The 23735-nt window shown below is 48.7% G+C and overlaps 1 protein-coding gene across 1 annotated transcript; it reads right to left on the bottom strand.

Annotated features, from left to right (window-relative positions):
* Window positions 1–2636: 2636 nt before the first annotated feature.
* On the bottom strand, window positions 2637–22950 carry LOC138758410 (keratin, type I cytoskeletal 19-like). The gene is made up of 10 exons (XM_069927282.1): window positions 22395–22950; window positions 17353–17435; window positions 16590–16746; window positions 15354–15515; window positions 13229–13354; window positions 12288–12508; window positions 9688–9734; window positions 7983–8010; window positions 5990–6009; window positions 2637–3306 (listed from the first exon to the last, which is right to left on the bottom strand). Exons 1-10 carry the CDS (start codon window positions 22932–22934, stop codon window positions 3299–3301), a joined length of 1392 nt encoding a protein of 463 aa, XP_069783383.1. The 5' UTR covers window positions 22935–22950; the 3' UTR covers window positions 2637–3298.
* Between the last annotated feature and the right edge of the window lie 785 nt (window positions 22951–23735).

Raw genomic sequence — 23735 nt, forward strand, 5'->3', positions numbered from 1 at the left:
ATATAGGCTGGTTAGAAGAGTGGGTTGAAAGATGTGAGGTTTTACTGCTAAGTGTGAGGTGCTACATTTTGGTAGGACTGATCAGCAAAGGTTATACATGTTAAATGGTGGACAATTGAGGATTCCAGTAGGATAAAGGGATTTAGGAATTCTGGTACATAATTCCCTGAAAGTGGAGTCACATGTAGATAGGATGGTGAAGAAAGCATTTGGTATGCTGGCCTTCATAAATCAGACAGTAAAGGGGAAACATGAGGGGGAATTTCTTCACTCAGAGGGGAGTGTTGAATGAGCTTCCGGCCAAAGTGGTAGATGCGGGCTCCATTTTAATATTTAAGGAAGAGTTGGCTAGGTGTATGGACCAGAGAAAGGTATAGAAGGTTATGGGGTGGGTGTGGGTCTAAGTGGGAGAGGGTGTTCAGCATGGACTTGAAGGACCAAACCGGCCTGTTATATGGTTCTTCCCTGCTGATCTTGACAGTCAGTGACGACACAGTGAAAGGTTTCACCAGGACATTGCGACTATGAAAAAGTGGTATCAGGGCAACTGGAATCCATCACTGTCGGCCAACTACTGTTGGACACTGACACGAACGAGAGGTATCAGATGCAGAGTAAAATGGAAATTAGCGGCAAAACATTTTTAGGTCAGTTGAACTCACACAATGTGTCAGTATCATTATGCGATTAAACAGGCTAAATTCAGTGAAGTTCTTCCTACGTGATATAGCAAATCTGAAGTTATTTTTGAGTTCAGCTAAGCTTTTGAAAAAAAAATTGTCCAGTGAGATTAGGTTGCTGAACCTGCCCAGAACTGTTTGATGGGACAGTGTGATGGAATCCTTCCACTGGTATTACAATAGATAGAGCACCACAAGACTGCACCAAATCAACCTGTTTGCTAACGCAAACAACAGAATCCTGCCAACAAAGGTTCCACTCCCTTCCACGTGGGCATATTAATCTCCTCGCTGACAACTCTCTGAAACCCCAGCCTTCCCCCATGTCTCACTTTGCACATCCCAGAATTGACCCATTACTCATTGGAGTTTAAAAGGATGAGGGGAGATCTGGACCCTCAGCTTGAAAATTCCATCCCTAAACCCCTTATCACCAAAGCCTCTGATCCCATTCTCACATCTCCTTTGGATTCATTTCTTTATCTTCTGGAATTAATCTGGTTGGTTCCAGAAATGAAGTGGTTAGCTTACATTTTTTTTTCAAATTTAAATTTAGACACACTGCACGGTAACAGGCCCAATTTACACCCCATTAACCTACACCCCAGTACGTTTTGAACTGTGGGAGGAAACCGGAGCCCCCGGGGTAAAACCCACACAGACATGGGAAGCACATATAAACTTACAGACAGTGCAGGATTCAAACCCGTCCCGATCGCTGGCACTGTAAAGGCGTTGTGCTAATCACTACGCCAACTGTGCCCCACTTATAAAGATTGGGAGTATACTCATTGGAGTTTAAAAGGCTGCGGGGAGATCTTATGGAAACAAAATGATGAAAGGAAGATAGAAGGGATGTTTCCATTGGCAGGTGAGACTAGAACTAGCCTCAAGATTCAGGGGTGTAGATTTAAGACATGAGAAGAGGAGTGAATCTGGAATCCACTCAATAACTATTTCAGATACTTTTGGATAGATCTTAAGGGTTATAGGCAGGTGCTGAGTTCATGGCTAGATCTGCCACAATCCTACTGGATGGCAGAACATGCTCGAAGAGACAGATGAGCCACTCCTGCCCCTATTCCTTACGCAAAGTCTGGCAGATGAAGTGCAATGTGAACTAACTGGGAAAAAGAAAACATAATTTCAATGGAGATACTACAGAACGGAGACTAAAGAGAGCTGAGGGCTCTTCTTACTTGAGGACATAAAAAATTCTGGTGGTAAGATGAAATACTGGCCTGTATTGCAAGGGGATAACGCTAGGGCTCCAGCTGAACAGGGTGTTGGTGGAAGCAGGGGACAAGTGCAGGGTACAGAAAACAGGGAGAACACCCCCTGTCTGAGAAGAAGCCCCACAGGACATCTACACCGGCAGACCATTGAGGGGCTCTGCGGTTGAAGGAACCTCATATACAGTGGGCTGCTGGGGACTCGCAGCGAGGAACCCACGCAGGGGACTGCGGTCAAGGGACTCGCACTAGGCTGCAGACTGCTGGAGACTGGCTGGAGGGGTATCAGGTATTGGAACCGGGATGCGAGAGTGTTGAAGAGATCCTGATAGCATTGGAGATTCAGATTTGGATCTCAGGTTGGCAATTGTTCGGACTGGACTCTGGCCGTGGGGGCTGCAGGAGGCAAATCTACAGACATACATGCAGTGACTCTGGTGGGGTTGGGGAGGGGGGGGGGAAGACTCTCTTTTGCTTCTTTCTTTGACTCCAAGAGGCACTTCAGGCAATTTCTGCCGATGGTGAATCTGTCCACCTTACAGCCGGGAAAAGCAATTTCATGTAATATAACCCAGTTTTGGCCCACCCCTGGTCTGGCCCACCTGCTCAGCTTGCAGCTCTCTCTGCCTCACGAGGACAGTATCCCAGTCTCTAAGTCTGGGCAACTTCACCAAAGCCCATGGGTTTAAAGTGCTCATTAATCATTTCAAACACAACAGCTTGATGGTAGGCCAAAGATGAATTTATTGAGACATTGAACAGAAAGCAAAAATGAAAACAGCAGATTTGCAGAGGACACCAAGACAGTCACAGCAGTTGGTCCCAGTCCCAACCCCCATCCGTCTGACCAGCAGCACTGGGACCAGTGTGGTTGACAGGTCCTGGTCCAACAGTGAGTCAGCACAGTCACATTAGGACTGTGACCTCTGGACATCTGCCCTTGGACAGAAAGTCTGTCCCACGGACAAGGCCTCTCTGAGGCCAATTGGGATGTTCCAGTGTTCACCTATTGACATAGGACAGTAGTGCTGAATGACTGACCAGCAACAAGACCCAGCGCCCATCAGAGATGGGGAGGGGGAGGGGGTTGGGGGCGGCAGGGGACAGACAGGTGGATCTGGAAGCCTCTGAAAACACAAGAGGCAGTGGGTGAAAGAAAATGGATGACAAGGGGGTGTTTGTCTCCATGACCACCACATTGGACTTAGAAGCAGTGCAATTCTCTGAGGGGAGTGGCAGGACTTTCAGTCCTGTTGATCAGAAGTCTCAGCGCATGAAGAACAGACAGCCGCATCCCAGTGATTCTGGCAGAAGCCACAGCAGCAAGCAGTCGGAGGGCTTTAATCCAGGCATGCCAGCAAGCCCCTTGCAGATGGAGAGTCCAATTCAAAACACTTTCAACAAAAACAAACAATTCAGGTTAAGTTTGTAAACCAACACCCTGCATCTATCACCTCCCCAGTCTAATTTCCCCCTCTCCCATTTCCTCCAAGGCCAGAACTTCCTTCGGAAAACTGAAGGTTTTCCATTTCAGGATCTGACGAGACCAACATTTATTGCCCGTTCCCCTTTCAGCTTCAGCCGACTATGTTATTAGGAGAGACTAGCTAGTCCTCCCCATCTCAAGAACGGGAGGGTGATGTTTTAGAGGCCTATTAAATCATCACGAGCATAGAGAAGGTGAAAATTTCAGAAACTTGAGGTGTAGGTGGAAAAAGCAGTCTGCAGACACTGTAAAAACAATGTTGAAGATGCTTGGTAGGTCAAACAGTCTCCTTTCTATAACAAAGATAAAGATGCATTACCAACATTTCAGGCTTGAGCCTCTCGTCAAGGTGTGAGCCAAATTGAGGCAGGTGCCTGAACAAAATGGTGGGGTGGAGTGGGAAGATGCAGGGGGGAGGAATACAGCCTCAGGCAGGAGGTGGATTAGGGATGACGGCAAACTAGTAAATAGGGGGAGGGCGATGGTATATCTCTAAGGCAGGGGTGGCCAACCTTTTATTCTTAATTTAGACAGACAGCACAGCAACAAGCCATTTCAGCCCACGAGTCTGTGGCGCCCAAATCACCTACTTGTAGGCCAAAATGGCCTGTTACTGTGCTATATGTCTAAATTAAAAATTAAAAGGTTGGCCACCCTGGTCTAGGAGATTAAAAGAGATACAAAGGGCAATCTCTGCTGAAGGACAGTGGTGGGGAGATGAGCTGGCAGAGGAAGCTGTAGAGATGAATACAATAGATATTTGGACAGCCATATGGATAGGAAAGGGTGAGAAGAATTGGGCCAAGAGCAGACAAGTGAGGCTAGCTCAAATGGGACAAAGGGCCTGTCCCACGTTGTATAATTTCATGAGCCTATGACTGTAGGATTTCATCTGCTGAAGGACAACAGGAAACTAGTTGGGGTGAATTTGATCATTTCCCCTCACTTTGGAGGAAGGAAAGTTTCCATTTGTCTTCAACATAAGCCCCTGAGAATGCAAGGTGATTTTTGTGTACGAAACTGGGGCTAGCCTACTCTCCTTTCTCCCTCCCTTCCCCATCCCGGTCTCCTTTCCTCCAGCTCTCCAACCCCTTCCCTTTCCATCCACAGATCTCCCCCATTTTCTGCTGTCTTCTCCCTCCCTTACCCATTACCTCCTGCCTGTGGGACTGTGCTATTCCACCTCCCCCTCCCCCCACCATTTGGTTTGGGCACCTGTCCACATTTTGCTCATAACTCGATGAAGGGCTCGAGCCCGAAATGTTGGTTATGTATCTTTATCTTTGCGACATGAAGTCCACGGTTTGACCTGCTGAATCTCTCCATCATTGTCTTTTTATTTCAATGACAGTATCTGCAGAGTTTCCTGCTTTACTCAACATCCTTTGGTCAATTCCTCAGCTCTGTGCTGGAGCATCAACCCAAATGTATGTGTTGGTCTCCCAAATAGGACACGAAGGTTGGAGGTGTTATGGATAGTGCTGAGGGTTGACAACGGTTACATCAGGATATAGACAGAGTTGTGCAGAGAAGTGGCAGATGGCGTTCAATTCAGATAAAAGTGAGGTGATGCATTTTGGAAGGTCAAACTTGGAGGTAGGGTACACTGTTAATGGTAGGATCCTTAACAGTGTGGAAAAACTGAGGGACCTTGGGATCCAAATCCATAGATCTCTCAATGTTGCCGTGCAGGTTGATAAGATAAGAAGACCCATGGTATTCAGGCCTTCATTAGATGGGGGATTGAGTTCAGGAGTCATGAGGTAATGTTGCAGCTCTATAACTCTCTAGTTATGGAAGTTATGGAGGGTGCAGAGGAGATTTACCAGGACGCTGCCTGGTTTGGAGAACATGTGTTATGAAGTAACACAGAGCTTGGGCTTTTCTCCATGGAATGAAGAAGGTTGAGAGGGGACTTAACAGAGGTCTACAAGATTATGAGAGACATGGATAGGGTGGACAGCCAGCGCCTTTTTTCCCCAGGTTGGAGTAGCAAACACCAGAGGATGTCTGTACAAGGTGAGGGGAGGAAAGTTTAGGGGTAAATATTTTTTAAAACAGTATGAATGCATTGCCATTAGGGTGGTGGTAAAATAGGAACATATAAAAGGCCCTAAAACAAACATGGATGTAAGAAAACTAAAGGGCTTGTGCGTGAAGTAGGGAAAGTTTTAAATTGTTGAGTAGGTTCATATAGGTCAGCACAACATCATGGGTCAAAGGGTCTGTACTGTGCTGTCATGTTCTATGTTCTATGAGACACCACATCCACAGGTTTTGTTTGTATCTACAATGGGACAGACCTCTCCCCCCCCACCGATGTTGTTTGACTCTATACTGGGGATAAAACCCACAACAGAGTTGCAATTCCACAGACCAGACTTGATGGGACGCGTCAGATGTTCTGCCCAGAACTGCAGATCCCTTTCTAATTTTGATCCAAGCCCTGGATAATGGATCAGAACCCACCATTCCCCACAGTGCCAGAGCGTCACAAACATCCTAGAAAGGTGCAAGCATTAAACTCAGGCCTGCACTGTACTCTGAGAACACAGTGCCCCACTGACATCAGAGCAAAGAGAAGACTTTACCTTTGGTTTCAGTCGTGGACCTGAAACAGAACAAAGGACAGTAGAATCAGTGGCGATCTGGGACACAAACTACACAGCAAGCACTGGAGCAGGCTCTAAACTGACCACCCCACCAAAAGTGCAGACCTCAAATGCCTTTAGTTTGTGTGATATTTTACATGCTAAGAAATTTGTTTATTATTGGACCACAAGGTTGAGAAATACGGCTTCTAAATATGCACATGACACTGAATCTCTCGCAATTTAATCCAGTTCCTGGGTTATATAGCATTAGGTTAAACAGTATTCACAAACTCAAACCAGAAAGGCATTAAACACAATATGGTAGAAGTTCAAAATCTGGATGCCAGAAATCTGAACCACCTGAGACCCTGGACTCTCACATTTTTTTTTAAATTTAGTGTGTTCTGTGTTTGTGCGTAAGTGCCACAGATGCACAGCAGCAACAAGTAATCACGCTTAATACAAGTAATCTTATCACAAAGAAATTCATTTGTGCACTGTATTTTTCTTTTACAATGTTCATTTTAAACAGTTTCAAGCATTACATGCTTTTTTTTTGGAGTGAAAATTTCTATGTGAACATTTTTGGCAAGCGTTGACTTTATTTTTCTTTAGAACTGCGGCAGTGTTTACTAATGAATAACCTATCCACGTTGACCTGTGTGACAGATTGTTATATTTTATATTGAATATAGATAAAGTGTAGGTCACAAACAAACACTAAACACAGATCTCCTTTAAAATGCTAGAGCTCTGCTCAAGCCAGACAGTCCAGGCTCCCAGTGCCATTGTAAAGACAATGGAAACAGCTTTGCTGAAGGACTTCACAAGTAGGTGTTAATTGGACATGGATATTGTTTTGGAAAGCAACAGATGAATGGACTCAGAAGATTGGGTCCAGTGCCACAGTCTGTAAGGATGCAGTTTCAGCAGCTGGGACTGGAACAGGACAAGCTTGTGTAAAAAAAACCCATTCTGAAGATGGGTTGTGAGTTCCGAGTTCATCCTGGTCAATGCCCTTGTGGTCTATACAAGAGGAGAGGACTGGCTGTATAATGTTTCACTTGAAATAAGGGAAACAAAAAGGAACTCTGTGATAACCTGAAAGAAAGAGGTCATCATCTGGAAAACCCTAATGGGGCAAGTTTCTTCAGTAAATGACTGATTAGAAGGAATCAGTTTGTCCAACGAGCAATAAATCTCTCTCTGAAAACCGACAAGAACCTTCCTGAGCGGTAACCATTTACCTTTCAAGCACCAAAGCCTGGTGAAGATTCATAAATGTTCAATTCTGTGCACAGTATAAGAATTGCCGTGAACTTGGAGGAGTGAGAAGTGAAATTGCACTGTGAATCAAAGAACTTTTCTGAACTTGCACACACATTACATACATGTGTGATTAGAAGGGGGTTAAATTAATAGTAACAAGTTTGATTCTGTTTTCATGTTTAAAGACAATGAAAAGCAACTTTTGTTTTATGTAACCATTGGTCTTGGTGATTTTTTATTGCTGCTGGGTTTTGGGGTCCTCTGGGCCCATCATACCTATTTATCTTTACTCCTCCTTAAATTTGAATTTTAAAGGTACTGCCCGAGAATCCAGAAAATCCGAACCGACCCAATCGCCGTGCAAAACTCAAACTTCCTGCCACTCATCTTAAAATCCATACTGTGTCCTATTGCTTAAAATCTGCTTCAGGAATTCTAGATGCCCCACCCCAGTAGGCTTTTGAGAAAATGCTGTGAGTTAAAGGGCAAACTTCATCAGGTACTTGGCGTGTGAACAGGTGCTTCTTGGGATAGTCACCAATCTACCCCCCACGTTCCTCATAGGCCACATCCAAAAACAACAAGTCGGAGTAATCCAAAATGAATGGTAGCCATTCCGGGAGAGGGCACACACTCTGGATCTCATCCCAATGCCTTGGGCATGGGCTTCAATCCCAGCCTTCAGCTATCTCCCAGGCCCAGATCAACAGGTCCAACTTACGTGATGGTTGTCCTGGAACTTCCTGTACCTATGTTTGGAAAGGAAAAAGAGCACAGTTAACCAACAGTGAGAAGCACAGTTCAAAGTGCAGGAGAGCTCTGATAATCCGGCATCCAACGAGTTAATAATTCTCAGGGTCTGCCTTTTTCATTAGTCTGGATTCTGATAGAGGGTTCAAAGTGCAAACAGGGTGAGTGGTTAGAGTCCAGACTACAGTCCAGGATAGGACTGGCTAGGAGTCAAGATTCAGATGGCTTGAACATTTGATGCTCCTTTTACACTGACCAGGTTCAGTGGAGGATTTTAAAATTTACCGTAAAGCTCCCAGTATCTGGCACCGAGATACTGGATAAGCAAATTTGCCAGTTGCTTGAGATTGTGTGGATTGATTAACTAACCGCTGGGTGGAGGGGGGGGGGGGGGGGGGCAATTTTAAACTAATTTTTTAACCCATCTTTTTGCCAGTTCCTTGAATTCCAGATAGCCAGGATTTTACTGTAAATTTAAATTTGGACATACAATATGGTGCCCTTTCGGCACCTTAGGTACATTTTGAAGGTTGGGAGGAAACTGAAGCCCCGAGAGGAAACCCACCCAGAGACCAGGAAAATATACAAACTCCTCACAGACAGGGTGGGATTCAAGCCTGGAGTCACTGTAACAGTGCTGGGCTAACCACTATGCCCCCTGCAGTAGTTACCACACTACTGTAAAAGGTACAAAGGTTTTGGTGATTAATGGAAGTAACTTCCAGTAATCCAGAAATCCAGATGGGCCATGGGTGCCGGATTATCAGACTTCATTACAGATGGCAAGGCTCAGTTCGAACCAAATTTTACCCTTCCCCAACTCAAAAGGTAGTCACTCCACAATGAGAAACAAAGGTGAATCAAGGGTCAAAGGTTATGGGGCATAAAGATACAGAGAGTCCAATAAACAGTTAGGAAGCTGAACCATTCAGGATTGACCAATGGAGGAGGCAAGAGGGACCAATGGAGGAGGCAAGAGGGACCAATGGAGGAGGCAAGAGGGACCAATGGAGGAGGCAAGAGGGACCAATGGAGGAGGCAAGAGGGACCAATGGAGGAGGCAAGAGGGACCAATGGAGGAGGCAAGAGGGACCAATGGAGGAGGCAAGAGGGACCAATGGAGGAGGCAAGAGGGACCAATGGAGGAGGCAAGAGGGACCAATGGAGGAGGCAAGAGGGACCAATGGAGGAGGCAAGAGGGACCAATGGAGGAGGCAAGAGGGACCAATGGAGGAGGCAAGAGGGACCAATGGAGGAGGCAAGAGGGACCAATGGAGGAGGCAAGAGGGACCAATGGAGGAGGCAAGAGGGACCAATGGAGGAGGCAAGAGGGACCAATGGAGGAGGCAAGAGGGACCAATGGAGGAGGCAAGAGGGACCAATGGAGGAGGCAAGAGGGACCAATGGAGGAGGCAAGAGGGACCAATGGAGGAGGCAAGAGGGACCAATGGAGGAGGCAAGAGAGTGTAGAGGGCTTGAGTCAAGGTGAAAGTCCTGGTGTGATGATTGCTGCCCAATACATAGTCATATAGACGGAGGGACATTTTCTCTCACCCACAGCTCAGGGTTGTGCGGGACTGACGTTGAAAAAAAAAGAAAAAAAAAAAAAATTATCATCCCTGAAACACAAAGTTTCTCCCTCATGTAACAAACAAAAATAACACTGCCAGACTTACCTGACCCACCAGACGATAAACCGGAAGATAAGCCACCAATAACCAGACTAGACAAGGGTTGGGGGAGGGGGGAGAAAAGGGAGGGAAAGAAAACAAAATTAAGCAAGACTGACACAAAAATGGAGATTGACGATGACAGGCTGGGAGTGGAGGAGAGCAGTTCTCAGCCACAGCTTGGGGCACTTTGGATATCTGCTCAAAGGAAATATCCCCGGAACATAGTTGTGGATTTTCACGGGAGTTGCTGCTGGCAGCAAACCCATCCATTCCCTTTGAAAACCTTGCCCTAGGAAAGTCAGAAGTCTCGACCCAGCAGAGCTGGAAAGCAAAATCTCTTTGTCCTCTGCTCCTGGTTCCTGGCACTATTTCCATTGGACGTGACTTTAATTATTGGAAAATATTTGATCGAACTAGTCTCTAACACTACCATCCCCAAGAACAGAGTTGGCCCTTTATCCACAAGGAATGGCTTCTCAAGGGAAGCTGGTCCACTTCTCCCTTGGAATAATATAAAGAGACAAGTGGTGTCACTGCTTCTCCCTCCTGAGGTCTGATCTACTACTCCTACTACTGCATCCCTGCCTTGCAAAGCCAAATCATCAAACATTCAAAGACACAAAATAGTTTTCACCCCATCACGATCAAAAACCACGTTCTAGCTCTTGGTCCAGTCAGAGCAGATCCAGGGCACATCCAAGGGCCTGCTTAATGTGATGAGAGTTCCAAGTCTCCTCTGCCCTTCCAGGCAGCGAGTTCCAGGTCTTCATCCTCAGGACAGAAAATCTTCTCACCTCCCTCCAACTCTCCTGATTACTGACGCCTCAGTAAAGGGACATGGGCATCCTTGTGCAAGACCACCTGAAGGGAAACTTGTACGTTGAGAAGGTAGGGAAGAAGGCAAATGCAGTGCTGGCATTCATTGTGAATATAAGAGCAGGGATGTGATGTTGAGGCTCTTTAAGGCACTGGGAAGACCTCACTTGGAGTACTGTGAGCAGTTTTGGGTTCCTTGTTTAACAAAAAAAGGGCTGATGTTGGAGAGGATTCAAAGGAGGTTTACTAGGATGATTCCAGTTATCATAGCTCTTGGCCTGTACTCGTTGGAATTTAGAAGAATGAGGGAGAATCTCATTGCAACATTTCGAATGTTGAAAGGTGTGTACTGAGAATATGTAGAAAGGTTGTTTCCCAAGGTGAGAGAGTCAAGGACAAGAGGGCACTATTTCAGGATTGAAGGGTGTCCACTCAGAATAAGGATGCGGAAGAATTTCTTCAGTCAGAGGGTGGTGAATCTGTGGAATTTGTTGCCACATGCAGTTGTGGAGGCCAGGTCATTGGGTGTATTTAAGACAAGAGATTGTAAGGTTCTTGATTAGCCAGGGTATTAAAGGTGATGAGGAGAAGGCTGGGCAGTGGGGCTGAGTGGGGAAAATGGATCAGCTCATGATTAAATGGCAGAGAAGACTTGATGGACTGAATGGCCAACTTCTGCTCTTATGACTTATGGTCTCTGCTAAGGGAAATGGATTGTGAGTTAATCCTAAGGTTGCTATCTTATCCTGCCTACACCTCATTTTTTAAAAAAAATGTCTCAATTACATCTCCCCTCAGTCTTCTACATTGGAAAGAAAACTTTCCTCAGCCTGTTAAGATCTCTCCATAAAAATTATTCCCCAGCCCTGTCAAGTCCTTGCTAATCTATGCATGCTCTAGTGCTATCTGGTCTTTCCAATAGTGTACAACCTGACCAGGACATGATATTTCAGACAAAAACTTTGTTGCTCTTGGAGAGGAATAAAGGTTCAGCCTGCACTTGAAATGGTTGGCTCCTTGGAAATATTGATGGTATGGTAATGGGTGTGGAGACAATTCACCAGGATGTGGCCTGGGATGGAATGTTTCAGTTATAAGGAGGGACTGGAATGGCTGGCTTGTTTGGCTATGAGCTAATATGGAGTGGAACCAAATAAAGGTATGCAAAATCATGGCAGGCATTGATAGGTCATTGAAGAGTGTCCCATTTCAATCATCCGCCCCATTCCCTTGCTGACATGTCTGTCTATGATCTCATGCACTACCAGACTAAGACCACTTGAAAATTGGAGGAAGAACACTTCATCTTCTACCTGGGCACCCTCCAACTGGATGGCATTAACATCAACTTCTCCGGATTACATTAAAACGGTTCCCCTTCCCCCTGCCTCCTTTCCTCGTGTTCTCACATTCTCTTTCTCTCTCAGGCAAAGTCAATTCTCACCTTTCCTCTTATCAAATCCAATTGTCATCTTTTGTCTGTTGGCCTGGACTTCTCCCTCTGCCACATTTCTCTGTCTTTATTGAGACGCCTGCCTGCTTTTTGCTTCCATCTTGAAGGACCCGAAACGTCAGTAATATATCTTTACCTCCTATGGACACTGCAAGACTGACTGGGTTCCTCCAGCATTTACTGTGTGCTTTTACTACAATCACAGCATCTGCAGACTTCCATATTTCACTCACTTCCCATCATTATTTTACAACAGGGAAGTGGTTAAATTTATATGGGAATAACTAGCTGAACAAGTTGGTATGTCCTTGATGACCACATTCATTTGCCTTACCTCTGTTTGCTACCATCCAGTAGTGATCTGTACTGACTGATCTCAGTTTCCAGTTTCATCTTGACATTCAGGAGATTCTCGTATTCTTTGATCTGACGCATCACCTCGTTCCTGATGTTTCCCAGCTCCCCCTCCAGCTGCGCGATTCTGGTCTGTAAACTCTGAAGCTCGGCGGCACACGATGCTTCTGTATTGCATAGAGTGGACTCCAGTGCGTTCAACTAAAAGCACAAGGTCACCTCAATCAGCCTGTTGCTCTTTCCAAATGGGCAAGGATGTTCCCCATGGTCGGGGAAGTCTAGGACAAGACGGCACAACCTCAGGATAAAAGGGCATCAATTTAAAACAGAGATGCCATATAAAGTCAGAGGGTCATGAGTCTGTGGAAATTGTTGCCACAAACAGCTGTGAAATTGAGGTCATTGGGTGCATTTAAGTCAGAGACTGATAGGTATTTGATTAGTCAGGGCATCAAGGGTTGGGGGAAGAAAGCCAGGGAGCGGGGCTGAGCGGGAGGATGGATCAGCTCATGAAGAACGGCAGAGCAGACTCGATGGCCCAACTTCTGCTCCTGTACCTTGGGATCTTGTGACCAGCATGGTGACAGAAGTCTGTAGGTTACATTACTGGACTCAATCTGGAGACAAATTCATCTCCCACCACCTCAGATGGGGAATTTAATTATCAAAATCTGGGACAGTGGGTTCCTTGGCACATCACCAGCTTGTGAGAAACCCCCACAGGCTCTCCTGATGCCTCTTAGGAGCAGAAATCTGTCAATCTGGGCTGTGCATCTACCCAAAACAACTGTCAGGGGCTGACCCCCGAAATGGTCCAACGAGCTACTCAAGTCCATGACAATCAGGCTGGAAGCCCAATCAGGCAGAACCAAAGTCTGAAGAGAAAGTTAAAACTCAAACACACTGGCAAACACCACTTACATTTCCAATTAATCCATTGTATTCAGCATCAAGGGCCTGCAGTTGGTGACGAAGATCAATCAGCTCGTTCTTGGCGCCAGCTACAACCTGGTCATTCTGAGTGATTTCTGTTTCTCGAACTGCCAGCTGAAGAAAAACACAAGCGGGACATTAGAAGAGATGGAGTTGAAATGAGCAGCTTCAGATCAATAAGATTTCTGTCTGGTTGTGTGCCTGAGTGTTTTCCACCAAGAACCAGAGAATACTGCTTCATCAGATTATACTTGCACAGCTGCACGATAATAAACCTGAACTTAGGAACTATGAGGGGCCAGCCACCCAGTTGACTGCCGTCAGTGCCGCATGGGTTGTGAACTGATCTGCGCCCAAGATGGCGGTGACAGTTAAATGTCAGCAGCCGCAGTCTGAGAAGGAAAAGCAGAGGAGACAACCCACATGGACTGTGACCACGGCGGCAGACCAGTGAGGGGGCTCTGTGGCCGAGAGACTAGTGCTTGCGGCGGGCTGCTGACGACTCGAGCCGAGGAACCCGTGGAAGCTGCGGGCTGCCGAGGTCTGCTGTTGGGAGACTCGCGCCAGGCTGTGCACTGATTGGTTCGAGGGGGATACCAGGTACCAGAACCGAGACGTGAGGAGATGCTGAGGGTGCTGAAGGTTTCCTGACCTTGTCGAAGGTTTGGATCTGGACTCTGTGGGGCTGCAGGAGTGAATCTACCATCTTTTGGTGACTCTGGGGGTGGGGGTGGGTAGTCTCTTTTGCTTCTCTCTCTCTGACTGCTTAGGCAATTCCTGCCAGTGGCAAATCTGTCTGCCTTGCAGCAGGAAGAGAGAAATTTCATGTAACATAACACTGTTATGTTATGTTAAGATAATAAATTGAATCCTGAATCTTGACTAAAGAAAATTTTGTGCCATATCACATTTCCTGTTTTATGACGACATCAAAATAATCTTGATTTTAATCTTGCTCTTGGCCACAGAAATTAATTGAATGGTTTGCAGTCCATATGTACTAAGGTGCAGTAAAAAGCTTAATTTGAGTGCTATCAAGGCAAATCAACTCACAGGACATAGAGCAATAATAACAAATACCCGTAAACAACAGTACAGGGAGTGGTGGGACTATAATTCAAGGCAGGTATAAAGAGAACTACCATCTGCTGGATATGAGAAAAGAACAGTTTAAAATGCAGGGTCATCATCTTTTGCCAGTGATAAATGCATTCAAGTTTCTGACTACACTGGACAAGGAAGATTTTGCTTCCTGAACACTTTTGGCTGCACTTTAGGGATTTTGAGCTGCTGATCATGAAAATCACCTCAACATGTACGTTTTTTTAAAAGATATAATCTATTTTTGTGATTTCCTGTCATATTTTTAAACATGCCTCACGCATACAAGACCATGGAGTTCAACATGTCACTAAAAATACATTTTCTGCATTCGCACTTGGACGTCTTCCCTGCTGATCTTGGTGCAGCCAGTGGCAGACATGGCGGCCATGGAAAAGTGGGATCAGGGCAACTGGAATCCATCAATGTTGGCCGACTATTGCTGGATACTGACACAGAAGGCATCAGGTACTGAGTACAAATGAAAATCAACGGCCAAACATTTTTTGGTCAGTTGAACTAACAAAATGTGTCGTACGTGCTGAGGTGATCTTCAACTTCCGACGTGATACAGCAGATCTAAAATCATCTTTGAATTCAGTTTGAAGTTGTCTATCATAAAACCTTTCATTTTTTCCAGGAAGCAAACTTTAAAAAAAAAAAAAAAATTGTCTGTGTTCTGAAGCACATGCATTTTATGCCATGGAAAGGATTGATGGGGTGGGGGATAGGGGTAGAGTATGACCAGCATGGGATGGCTTCTCTAATAGGTTAGTGACTTTTACGGGGTATAGACAGAGTCGATGGAGGGGCGCTTGTATTGGGTGATGACCAAAGTGGGTGGGAATTTGGTGGAGGTACTGTAGTTTACCGTAAGGAATCATGGTGAATCGTCCAGCAACATTACACCTCCCCCCTTATCCCACTACCATCTAAGCTGCCTCACCAAGCATCACATGACACTGCTCAGATTCATCTTGTATTGTCATTCATGGCCAATCCACCCCCTTACCTGTTCCTTGTACCAATCATTCAAGTCAGCTTGGTTCTTTTCAGCCATGCTGCTGTACTTGTCCCGGAGTTCCTTCAGGACAGCACCTAGGTCAATGGATGGACCAGAATCCACCTCAACGTTCATTTCCTGGGTCTTCTGCTGCCGTAACATCTTCAGTTCCTAGAGAAAAAAAGCAGGTGACAGACAGCTGGATCAGTTCAATCCACCTGTAGCTGGCAAGTGCACTGAGGACTTCCTTCATCCTGAGACTGTGGGTATAACAACACTGTATGGGCTGAACACTGCAAGGTAATTGGAGGCCAAGATCCCAGAAGAGTTAGATGACATATTACTCCACACCCATCCAAAGAGTGGCATGGGTCTAAGACTGCCTAACATAAACCTGGATCTGGGAAAGGGGGTGAGAATGCTTCATGTTGATTGTGTGGAAACCTCTTGCTTGGAATGTGATGGGCTCAGATTAATCCGTGTTTCATGCTTTCCCACAGTAACACATGTTGAAGCCAGATGTCCAGTAAGATGCCTCCAATTTCCCCATTGGCTGGGGAAGGTTACTCTGACCACCTTTGCTTGGTCCTTCCTTGAGGACCCTTACCACCTCACAGACAGCACATTTCAGTTGCTCCCATCAAGGAACAGATACAGAAGTATGGGAGCCAGCACCACTAGGTTGAGGAACAGCTTCCCATGAACAAGAGAGGCCAAACAAGCATCAATCCTAATGCAAAAAAAAAACTACCGTATTTACACATATAACAGTCAATTTTTAGGGTAAAATTTAGGGGGTTAACTATTACACACATACTAGTTTTGATCATGGTAACTACCCATGTTATTCGAGGTGTCAGGAGCTAGGGTAACAGTGACCTTGGCGAGAGTCCATGGACAAGGCATCAGGAGCTCGGATGGCCAGGTGGCCAGGAAAGGGTGCTATGTCTGTGCTCAGGGTGTCGAAAGCTCAGATGGGCGGGTGGGCAGGGCCTAGGTAAGAGTCAGTGGACGAGGCATGGGGAAGCTTAGATAGGCAGGCAGCTGGAGCCTAGGCAAGTCTGCGTTCAGGGCATCGGGAGATCCAGTGGGTAGTCACAAGGTCTGAAAATAGGGAGGTCAACTTTTATGCATGATTTAGGGAAAATACCAGTTTTGGGGCTAAATATAGGGTGTCGACTTTTACATGATATCGACTATTAGACAGATATAAACAGTATAACAATAGGACAGTGAAAGCCCCACCTCTTCATGGTTCTTCTTCAGGTAGGCAATCTCGTCCTCCAGCCCAGCGATGTCAGAGGTCACATTGCCTTGTAATTGCAGGTAGGTGTCCTTTAACTGATGGAGGCCATCAATGTCAGCCTCCACAGACTGCCTCAGCATCAGCTCTGTCTGCCACCTGGAGTAGAAAGGGCAGAACAAGAAGTCAAGTTCATTATCATCCAATTGCACAAGTACAACCCAACGAATCAGGTCGTCAGTGCAAAACATGCAAACACACAACCAGTCATAGCACACATACAGACAAACAGCACATATGCAGGACAAGTATTCATAGATACAAATAAATATAGTTTTTGAATACGAGAGCCTCAGAGGGTGAGTGTGAGCAGTTCCTTTGGTCGTTCTTCCCATGGGAAAAAGCTGTTCCTCAGCCTGGTGGTGCTGGCTCTGATCCTCTTATATCTCTTCCCCGACAGGAGCAACTGAAAGATGCTGTGTGGGGGGGGGCTGTCCTCTTCAGACAACAATCCTCATAGATCATATATGGGGGCAGGGTGGTGATGGGGTGGGAAAGAGGGAAACTCCATTGATCCTCTCTGCCACTTTTATGGTCCTGTGGATTCCTCCGTTCTATTTCTCTGCAGCAACCGTACCCCACTGTGATGCAGTCAGGACGCTCACGTAAGAAGCCACATCAGCAAGCATCAAGTATGGGAATAATGGTGTAGGATACTCTGGGTGATGGAGAGAGGAAGGACACTGCAGAGAAATGGTAACCTACTTGTTTTGGAAGTCCTCAGCTGCCAACTTGGCATTGTCAATCTCCAGAGCGATCTGGGAATTCATCATCATAGCATCTAGTATCTAAGAGAGATGAAGAGAAATCAACCAATAACGTGCCTTTCAACATTGGGCGGCAGGATTAGCACAGCTATTAAGCATAACACTGTTACAGCATAAATGGCCAGGGTTCAAATCGGTCACGGTCTGAAGGGGTTTGTATATTCTTCTTGCGTCTGTGTGGGTTTCCTCCAGGCACTCTAGTTTCCCCCCACCGTCCAAAACATATCATGTGTGTAGGCCACTTGGGTGTAAATTTGGCTCATGGGCCAAAAGGGCCTGTTACCGATCAGTATGTCTAAATTTAGTTAGCAATTAGCACCATCAGTGTTGGTATTGAGCTTTGGAGGACAACAAATATTCCTGGACACAGATTCCTGGGCTCTGCCTTTCCTAATTGGTGCAGATCTCCCTTTCTCAACACCTGATTACAAACAATTCTCGATTTTAAAGAGGAGAACTTCTGTATCATCTCCTCCAGATCAAAAGGTGCAACTTTGGAATCCCATGCACACCCAAGTGGGGTCTGTCCTGTTTATCTACTCAAGCCCCTCCTTCATTCCTTTTGGCAGGTCATCTATGAATGTATCAGTGCTGCTTCCTACCCTCATGAAGAGCTCAAAGGATTCATTACCATGCCAATAGTTTCCACCCATTATCTTTCTGAATCTGTGCATTCTCTACCTTCTCTGCTCACTCAGGAGCAATCTCCATTAAAGGTTGATGGATTCTTTCAGATATCTTGAATTCACGTCCCCCCTTACTCCTGATTTCCCCATCATATCTGTCCTGATGATGACCCTCATTATGTTCTTCACTGTGACATACCCTCAGTCATGGCTGACAGAAGCACAGGAGGCAAATCTCTGTGTCTCTGAAGGGACTTGCTTACTGGACAACAAAGATTTTGTTTCCTGAACACTTGTGGGTGCATTATAGGGATTTTGAGCTTCTGATCATGAAAGATCACCTCAACACGTACTGTTATTTTGTAGATATAATCTATTTCTGTGAATTCCTGTCATATATTTAAGTCTGCTTCACACATCGAAAACTATGAAGTGCAACATGTCGCTGAAAATTCATTTTCTGCATCTGCACTTTGCCGTCTTCCCGGCTAATCTTAGTGCAGTCAGTGATGAACATGGTGAAAGGTTTCACCGGGACATTGCAACCATGGAAAAGCAGCAACTAGAATCCATCAGTGCCGGCCGACTATTATTGGACACTGACACAAAAGGCATCAGATGCTGAGTACAAATGAAAATCAGCAGCAAAACATTGAGGTCAATTGAACTAACGCAACGTGTCAGCGTCGTTTTGTGATTAAACATGTTAAATTCAATCAAAGTTAATTTAATGTTTCTCCAATGTTATATGATGCAGCAAATCTGTAATTATCTTTGTGTTCAGCTTGAAGTTGTCTATCATAATCCCCAATATTTTTTTTCAGGAAGCGAACCTTGGCACATGATGTCTCTTTATGTATCTTCCTCTCCCCACTCTACTTTCCTCCAGTTCTGCATTTACAGAGCTGCCCTCCTCCCCTGAGCAATTGTCAGCTTTTCTCTCCTATCAGCCGATCCATGTCCACCTGTGGCATGTGCTGTTGATTCTTGTTCATTCCCCTGCCCCTTCATCTCTCCTCTCCCCTCCCGCCCCGACCCTCACCCCCCGCCAATCCCCTCGCCTCCCCCCATCTTCCTCCCTCCGCCTCCCCCCATCTTCCTCCCTCCTCCTCCCCCCATCTTCCTCCCTCCTCCTCCCCCCATCTTCCTCCCTCCTCCTCCCCCCATCTTCCTCCCTCCTCCTCCCCCCATCTTCCTCCCTCCTCCTCCCCCCATCTTCCTCCCTCCTCCTCCCCCCATCTTCCTCCCTCCTCCTCCCCCCATCTTCCTCCCTCCTCCTCCCCCCATCTTCCTCCTCCTCCTCCCCCCATCTTCCTCCCTCCTCCTCCCCCCATCTTCCTCCCTCCTCCTCCCCCCATCTTCCTCCCTCCTCCTCCCCCCATCTTCCTCCCTCCTCCTCCCCCATCTTCCTCCCTCCTCCTCCTCCCCCTCCATCTTCCTCCCTCCTCCTCCTCCCCCTCCATCTTCCTCCCTCCTCCTCCTCCCCTTCCATCTTCCTCCCTCCTCCTCCTCCCCCTCCATCTTCCTCCCTCCTCCTCCTCCCCCTCCATCTTCCTCCCTCCTCCTCCTCCCCCTCCATCTTCCTCCCTCCCTCCTCCCCCCCCATCTTCCTCCCTCCCTCCTCCCCCCCATCTTCCTCCCTCCCTCCTCCCCCCCATCTTCCTCCCTCCCTCCTCCCCCCCATCTTCCTCCCTCCCTCCTCCCCCCCATCTTCCTCCCTCCCTCCTCCCCCCCATCTTCCTCCCACCCTCCTCCCCCCCATCTTCCTCCCTCCCTCCTCCCCCCCATCTTCCTCCCTCCCTCCTCCCCCCCATCTTCCTCCCTCCCTCCTCCCCCCCATCTTCCTCCCTCCCTCCTCCCCCCCATCTTCCTCCCTCCCTCCTCCCCCCCATCTTCCTCCCTCCCTCCTCCCCCCCATCTTCCTCCCTCCCTCCTCCCCCCCATCTTCCTCCCTCCCTCCTCCCCCCCATCTTCCTCCCTCCCTCCTCCCCCCCATCTTCCTCCCTCCCTCCTCCCCCCCATCTTCCTCCCTCCCTCCTCCCCCCATCTTCCTCCCTCCCTCCTCCCCCCCATCTTCCTCCCTCCCTCCTCCCCCCATCTTCCCCCCTCCCTCCTCCCCATCTTCCCCCCTCCTCCTCCCCATCTTCCCCCCTCCTCCTCCCCATCTTCCCCCCTCCTCCTCCCCATCTTCCCCCCTCCTCCTCCCCATCTTCCCCCCTCCTCCTCCCCATCTTCCCCCCTCCTCCTCCCCATCTTCCCCCCTCCTCCTCCCCATCTTCCCCCCTCCTCCTCCCCATCTTCCCCCCTCCTCCTCCCCATCTTCCCCCCTCCTCCTCCCCATCTTCCCCCCTCCTCCTCCCCATCTTCCCCCCTCCTCCTCCCCATCTTCCCCCCTCCTCCTCCCCATCTTCCCCCCTCCTCCTCCCCATCTTCCCCCCTCCTCCTCCCCATCTTCCCCCCTCCTCCTCCCCATCTTCCCCCCTCCTCCTCCCCATCTTCCCCCCTCCTCCTCCCCATCTTCCCCCCTCCTCCTCCCCATCTTCCCCCCTCCTCCTCCCCATCTTCCCCCCATCCTCCTCCCCATCTTCCCCCCATCCTCCTCCCCATCTTCCCCCCTCCTCCTCCCCATCTTCCCCCCTCCTCCTCCCCATCTTCCCCCCTCCTCCTCCCCATCTTCCCCCCTCCTCCTCCCCATCTTCCCCCCTCCTCCTCCCCATCTTCCCCCCTCCTCCTCCCCATCTTCCCCCCTCCTCCTCCCCATCTTCCCCCCTCCTCCTCCCCATCTTCCCCCCTCCTCCTCCCCATCTTCCCCCCTCCTCCTCCCCATCTTCCCCCCTCCTCCTCCCCATCTTCCCCCCTCCTCCTCCCCATCTTCCCCCCTCCTCCTCCCCATCTTCCCCCCTCCTCCTCCCCATCTTCCCCCCTCCTCCTCCCCATCTTCCCCCCTCCTCCTCCCCATCTTCCCCCCTCCTCCTCCCCATCTTCCCCCCATCCTCCTCCCCATCTTCCCCCCATCCTCCTCCCCATCTTCCCCCCATCCTCCTCCCCATCTTCCCCCATCCTCCTCCCCATCTTCCCCCATCCTCCTCCCCATCTTCCCCCATCCTCCTCCCCATCTTCCCCCATCCTCCTCCCCATCTTCCCCCATCCTCCTCCCCATCTTCCCCCATCCTCCTCCCCATCTTCCCCCATCCTCCTCCCCATCTTCCCCCATCCTCCTCCCCATCTTCCCCCATCCTCCTCCCCATCTTCCCCCATCCTCCTCCCCATCTTCCCCCATCCTCCTCCCCATCTTCCCTCCTCCCTCCCCCCCACCCCGTCCCCCAGCTGCTTATTCAGGCATCTGCTTTTTACTCAGACCACAAACATGGTTATTGACCTTTGCCTCCTATGGACGCTGCAAGGCCCTCCAAGTTTCTCCAGTACTTTTGTAGTTATAACTGCAGGGGAGACACTGCCTGCTTTAAGTGTAGCCTTGGAGAGTAAACAGTCCAGACTGAGGGTCCTGACACAAACCTGAGTGATCATTTCTACCCACAGATAATGTCTGTGTGTCCCTCATTGTTTGTTCAAGAGTCCAGCATCTGCAGTCTTTGTGTTTCACTGTATTTTGTGAAAACACCCAGAAATGCTGGAGGAACTCATCCAGTCTTACCTCATAGGAGGTAAAGATATAATGCTAATGTTTCAGGCCTTTTGTTGATCTGGATCCCTGGCCAGTCATCAGTCTATCTTCAGATGCCAGTTTGGTTTTTTATCTCCCTCCCTCCCTCCCCCCTCCCTCCCCCCCACCCCCTCCCTCCCACCCCCCTCCCACCCCCCTCCCTCCCTCCCACCTCCCTCCCACCCCCCTCCCACCCCCCTCCCTCCCTCCCACCTCCCTCCCACCTCCCTCCCACCTCCCTCCCACCTCCCTCCCACCTCCCTCCCACCTCCCTCCCACCTCCCTCCCTCCCACCTCCCTCCCACCTCCCTCCCTCCCTCCCACCTCCCTCCCTCCCTCCCACCTCCCTCCCTCCCTCCCTCCCTCCCACCTCCCTCCCTCCCTCCCTCCCTCCCACCTCCCTCCCTCCCTCCCTCCCATCTCCCTCCCTCCCATCTATAGGTAGGGTGGGGTGGGGGGGGGGGATGTGGAAAGCAGACAAGGGGGAAGAGAGGGAGAAAGGACAGAAGGTGAGCAGAAAGGGGAGAAGTCCACGTACATGCCATCCCATCGGAGGGCGCCCAGACCAAGGACCAGGCGTTGCTCCCCCAATTTGCAGGTGGTCTCAGTCTGGCAGTGAGTGCACTGGACCACGGACAGACAGGTCAGCAAGGGGATGGGAGGGGGAATTGAAGTGGGTACTGCGCCTACCTCCTTCTGAAGAGGTTTGACTGTCTGCTCGTACAGGGACCAGTCGAACCCCTCCGTGACGTTACTGCCCCCGAACTCGCGGATCTGCCTCTCCAGGTCTTTGTTGAACTGCTCCAGCTGCTGCACCCTGCCCAGGTAGTTGGCCAGGCGCTCGTTCAGGTTCTGCAAGGCGTTCTTCTCGTCGCCGACGATGCCCCCGGCTCCCATGGCGAAAGACGAGCCGCTGCCGCCGCCGCCGCCTCCCAGCGAGAAGGACGCGCTGCCAAGCCCGAAGCTCCTGCTCGCTCCTAAGCCGGCGCCACTGAAGCCGGAGCCACCGAAGCCCCGGCTGCTGGAGCGCACGGAGTAGGTCGTGCTGGACCTCCCGGAGGGCGACCGAGACGACAGCTGTTGGACGCTCTGGGCATACCTGCGGGGCCCCTGAGCGCTGAGACTGAACGAGCTGAACGCCATGACGAGCGGTAGGGACGCTGCACAGACACCTTGGGACCACCCGCGCCTCCCTTTATACACCCCAAGGGAGCCGCCCCGCGGCCTCATTGGATCGACTCCGAGGCAGGTGTGGCAGGGCGAACGGGTCAGAGCTGGGGCGGGGTGATCAAGTTGGACTCATCAGTTGAAAGCAAGTCAACATCCAGGCGCAATTAATAACTCTGGACAACAACTTTTTCCCAAAGAGGGTGGCTTCCCGAAAACAAATTGGGGGCGATGATAGACTTCTTCAAACTGAGCACAAAGATCATTTGTTGTACCACGTAGGGAGTTGAAGAAACATTAAATGAACTTTTATTGAATTTAATATAGTTAATGCACCATTTTCGTTCAAAAATGTTTCAGCGCTGATTTTCGTTTGTACTCGGCATCTGATGCCTCCAGGGTAGGGGTTCTCAACCTTTTTCTTTCCACTCACCTACCACTTTAAATATTTCCTCTGCCCTCAGTGCTCTGTGGTTAGTAAGGGATTACTTAAGGTGGTAGGTGAGTGGGAAGGGAAGTATGAGAATCACTGCTCTGGACCCGATTATGACTGAAATATTTTGCTGGAGAAAAATGGTCATTGGCCCATTTCCTTTGAATTATGAAATAGTGCACATAATGAGTCAATGAGGTACGATCAAATCAGTGGTTTTCAAACGTTTTCTTTCCCACTCACATACTATCTCAAGCAATTCCTTACTAATCACAGAGCACCTATGACATAGAGAACACTTCAAGTGGTAAGCGAGTGGAAAGAAAAAGGTGAGAACCACTGGTCTAGTGTCAGTGTCCAACAATAGTTGACCGGCATTGATGGATCCCAGTTGCCCTGATCCCGCTTTTTCATGGTTGTAACGTCCTGGT

Source organism: Narcine bancroftii, chromosome 3 (genome assembly GCF_036971445.1).
Source record: "Narcine bancroftii isolate sNarBan1 chromosome 3, sNarBan1.hap1, whole genome shotgun sequence".
In the NCBI taxonomy this organism is placed as follows: domain Eukaryota; kingdom Metazoa; phylum Chordata; class Chondrichthyes; order Torpediniformes; family Narcinidae; genus Narcine; species Narcine bancroftii.